This window comes from Ixodes scapularis, unplaced genomic scaffold, assembly GCF_016920785.2.
Source record: "Ixodes scapularis isolate PalLabHiFi unplaced genomic scaffold, ASM1692078v2 PGA_scaffold3__209_contigs__length_174095766, whole genome shotgun sequence".
Lineage (NCBI taxonomy): Eukaryota > Metazoa > Arthropoda > Arachnida > Ixodida > Ixodidae > Ixodes > Ixodes scapularis.
This window is the reverse complement of record NW_024609868.1, coordinates 64,782,313-64,786,603: the sequence shown is the minus strand read 5'-3', so window position 1 is coordinate 64,786,603 and position 4,291 is coordinate 64,782,313. Positions and strand designations below refer to the sequence as shown.

General features: G+C 42.9%; 1 protein-coding gene across 5 annotated transcripts; it reads left to right on the top strand.

Moving 5' to 3' along the window:
- The first annotated feature begins 727 nt into the window (after window positions 1-727).
- LOC115324254 lies at window positions 728-4,291 on the top strand. Of its 5 annotated transcripts, none has more exons than XM_040504283.2 (4): window positions 728-914; window positions 2,279-2,470; window positions 2,553-2,677; window positions 3,908-4,291. In XM_040504283.2, exons 2-4 carry the CDS (start codon window positions 2,281-2,283, stop codon window positions 4,286-4,288), a joined length of 696 nt encoding a protein of 231 aa, XP_040360217.1. In that variant the 5' UTR covers window positions 728-914; window positions 2,279-2,280; the 3' UTR covers window positions 4,289-4,291. The 5 variants fall into 5 exon arrangements, with proteins under 5 accessions (XP_040360217.1, XP_040075633.1, XP_040075631.1 ...); XM_040219699.3 differs by lacking the exon at window positions 728-914 and having other exon boundaries at window positions 2,242-2,470; window positions 3,969-4,032; window positions 4,091-4,291; XM_040219697.3 differs by lacking the exon at window positions 728-914 and having other exon boundaries at window positions 2,242-2,470; window positions 3,908-4,032; window positions 4,091-4,291.

The following is a 4,291-nucleotide window of genomic DNA, read 5'->3' as shown; positions in this document are numbered from 1 at the left end:
AGCTTCATCGCCTATTCGTCAGATATTCGCTCACAAAGCCCAGCCCAGAAGCACTGCAGCAAAGCATAGGAGCCGGAGGTTGGAAGCAGTGGCTCGATACAGAGAAAGACGAGAGCGAACGCACACGGTATTTAACAACGAAAGACCATGCATGAAGTAACGCTTGAAATGAACAAACTCACATCTCCACGATTGTGAGACTGCGCAGCTGACTTCTGCTCCAAAGGTCGCGGGGCGCCTTCAGCAAGAATCTGACAACAAAAAGATTTCGTCAATAAAATCTTACGGTTCACCGACTATAAAAGCCTACCTTTTCGGTCTGATGCCACCGAGCACGCGTCGACCGCGGCACGCTCTCTTCGGATAAAGGTGCCAGGTAACGTCGGTATTGCTTCGGCCGCTGCTTACTGGCCATAATGCCGTTTCATATGCAGAAGTTTCGGCAGAATCGGCGTAGCGCTTGTTTGACGAGCAATAATGGCGAAGAATGACGCGGGAAGAGCGGGAAGCGGGATTAGTAGCGGTACAGTGGCTGTAGTAGCGGGATTGGCGGGATGGCTACCCGGGGACCTGGGTACTTCGAAAACGTGAAACGCACGCCATCGCGCCATAAACCGCATTGTAAACAAAACCATCTTTACAGTCTATAGTGCTAATAACAACGTCCTGAACTAAATATAATTCTAAGTTGTAAAATGAAACTTAATTTTTTTTTATTAAAGTTATCCTTCTCTTCTGTATTTGCCATGGGTGTTAGGTGGCCGTCTCGCCATATGGCCAGCCGGAGTCGGCGCGCGGTTTCAGTTGAGCCGGTTGAGCCAGTTGAGCTGCTAGTTTTGGTTGCATCACCTGCTGCGTATGAGCTTTCAGTTGCTGAAAAGACCGCAGGACATCTATTCCTACAGGAAGAAAGGGTAAGATTTTATTGCAGTAAAATATAGTTCAACAGCAGTTTGCGCCGGCGCATGGTTGGATCGGCGAAACGAAACTGCGATTCAGGCAGCAGTTTGCGCCGGCGCATGGTTGGATCGGCGAAACGAAACTGCGTTGCACGCGTTTTTTTTTTTTTTTCTCTCACTTCTTTTTCGTCTTCTTCTTCTTCTTTCATATTTATATATAAAGCGAAAAGAGTACGTTTTATCGAAGTGTGGTTTAGAGAAATGCGATGTGTGCACGGCGGGAACCTACACTTGCAAGCAAACCATGCTACGCGCGCTCGCTGTCGCTCGAAGGAATGTTAAAGGAGCTGTGCAACAATATTTGTACTGTGCACAAATACCGCTTAAAACGGATCCCTAACGTTAATGACCTATGAAACACGCGTTCGTTTTTCACCCCACGCAATAGAAGTCCCAGAAAAAATTTAAGAAAAACGAGCAGCGTTCACCCCCTCAACTCGCAGCCAGAACAAGCGGCCACGTGATCTGGAGCCGATTATATGCCGCCAGTGTTGATCATAGCCACGCGCTGGGGTTGGCAAAGCGCAGGACACGCGCTGAGTTCCAGACATTGTTATGGCTCGGCTGTTGTCGTCGTTGCAGCGATTGGACACGGGTCACAACCCGAATGCTTCTCGAGCTAGCAATTGTCACGAGCCCAAGTCGAGTGCCCACGCAATGCTCGGGTCCAATCTATGAACCGCATTCAATTATCGTCACTTGGGTGTACTGCGATCCCCGAGTTATGTCATCAAATTTTGCAAAGGAGAGATTGAATGAAAATGATCGCTTTTGTCCTTGAAATTACACCGCAACAAAGGAGTTTCTTGGCCAATGGCGTTGCGTGTGGGTATCCTTGAGTCCGAGGTGTGCTAGTAAGCTCGTGTAGAGAGAAAAACATTCCAATTGAATATCGTTGCACAGCTCCTTTAATCTCAAGTTCGAGCACGCACCTACTAGGGTTCATCGCTGAGTACTCGGCAAGCTAGGCTGATGAATCAGAGAAACATCGGAAGCAGCATGCCGGGGGTTGCCATCTTCTCGAAACCGAGTTTCGACTTTCGAGGCAGCTCGAAGAAACTGTTTTCGCTAAAACTGCGTTCGTTAGAACGATCTTCTCTAGACCGCACGCTGTCACGGTTGATTAAGGCGTATAATTAATATAAAAATATTAATCGGGAATTGGTGTAGTCTCGTCTTGCCTTGGTGCTTTGTTTGTGTAATAAATTACCTCGCTGATCAGCCACATTTTCTCCACCACATGCGGATGTGACGGTTGGAATTGTTTGAACATAAGGCGATTACTTCACATTAAATTCGATTGTATTCTTTTCTTACAGAGATGAATTTCGCATATGTGCAATATTTTACTGGAACAGCACGACCTAAGACTATCATCAGTACATCTGCAATTAAAAACTTTGAACCGAGAAGTGAGGATGACTACAAGAAGGGTCACCTCTATGATGCTTTGTTGACTCCAGACGGAGGGGAGCCGGGCTGTTTTAAAGCCCAAATACTACTTTTGGCAGGTGATATATATCAATGCAGTTCCTCACAGCAGCACACCAGAGGAGACTTGCCCTATATGTTATTGTGTGTACCACTTTGCAGACTCAAAGTCGTCGATCGAGGAGAGGATCAAAAGGGGCAAGAGGATCCCTCTACCTAAAGCCCTTGACCAGGTTGTTGAGCACAGCAGTTCGGAAGACGACCAAGCAGCTCTTCGGGTCGAAATGGCAAGCATTTTGTTGCTGCTTATCCTTTTAGAACTATCATAGAACCCCTCCGGTGCCTTCACATAATATGTACAAATGAGCTGTGTTGCCACGAAAAATTATTTACACTATGAAATAAAAGACTAAATGTCACTACAAGTGGTAACTGAATAAAACAATGGCCTTAACAGGTAAATACAGATTAAAGTATGAAAATTGATACTTCACAAAAAAACTGATTTTAGCTGGTTTCTGGTTGAAATTAAAATTATATTGTTTTTCCATTTAGTCTGTTCGGTTTTTTGGTACTGTAGTTCATTATTTATTCCCCCATATAGTTTTAAAGCACACCTTGGAAGATTACAAATTTTCTGTAATATTCAGAGAAATGAGGTTAAGTATGACTGATACATCTTGTCTAGTGTAAAACAATATATAACAATTTTTGTTCTTTTTCTTTATTAAGAAAAACGAAAAGGTAATAGGTATGTATGTGGATGTTGTCCTTATAATTATTGTGATTGGTTGACATTAGAACCGTTTATTAGACAGTGTTGCAATTGCACTTTTAAATGGAGCTATTATTAAAGCCTTGCCGAATTTGAACAATTTATAAAAGGCTACAAGTTTTTAGATATAAATTTTGCCTTTCATGGCTTGACTGAAAACCCGCAAGCCAGACCAAAACGACTATGTGAGCGCAACATAACGCGCTCCTTCCAGTATGCAGTTTTTTAACCAGGACACAAAAGGCGTAATTTCAGCTCTGAATATCTAAAAGCTTGTTGCCCTTTTGCAGATTGTTTCAATTCGATAGTACCCTAACAATGGTTTGCTTAACTACAATTGCAACATAGCCCCAAACAGTTAATTTACAGATTTTCGTTAATTAGTCAACATACTAGTGATGTTTCTCAAAGGCTTGATAAGCCGAGTGCAGTAATGCAGTGAGAATAGCACCCAGACAATCCGTCACCTGATTTTCTTTCTAAAATTTCATTTAAGAAACTGCATAATTGAGTTTTACACAAAAATTACTAATTTTCTATATAATTTGCTGTGATTGAAAACATAAATTGTATTGGAAGAAATCCTTATTGCAATTATATACTAAATTTTTCTTTGGCGGAGCAAAGAAATGTTGGTGTAAATTACAATTATTATTTTGACAAGAGTGTCCATGAAAATGTGACCGCCAATGAAATCAAAAGATGCTGGAGCTTTCCCTACATGGTGCTTGTAATAGTGCAGGCTCAGCAGAAATTGAATCGTACAAGAGAAGCAACAGCAAAGATGAAGCAAATAATTTCAGAAAAGTTGTCTCAGAAGCGCAAGAACCCACTTTTCCCAGAGGCTCGGAGTGCCAAGCATGCCAGGTACGAAAGCCACAGTGATACAGACAGTGGGGATGATGGTGCTGTTGTTCCCAAAAAGTTGTACGACGATCTCCATCAGAAGTATCTTGCCCTAAAAAAAACTACAAGGGAACTTAAGGAAGACGTTGAAAAGATGCGGACAAGAGAGGCCAAAAACACAGACATTCTGGATGTGATTCTTGAGGGTGTAAACAGCATCAAATCAAAGCTCGAGAGCACTGGAGCAGGTGCGTATCTCTTTCCTTCTGAAGCATGAATT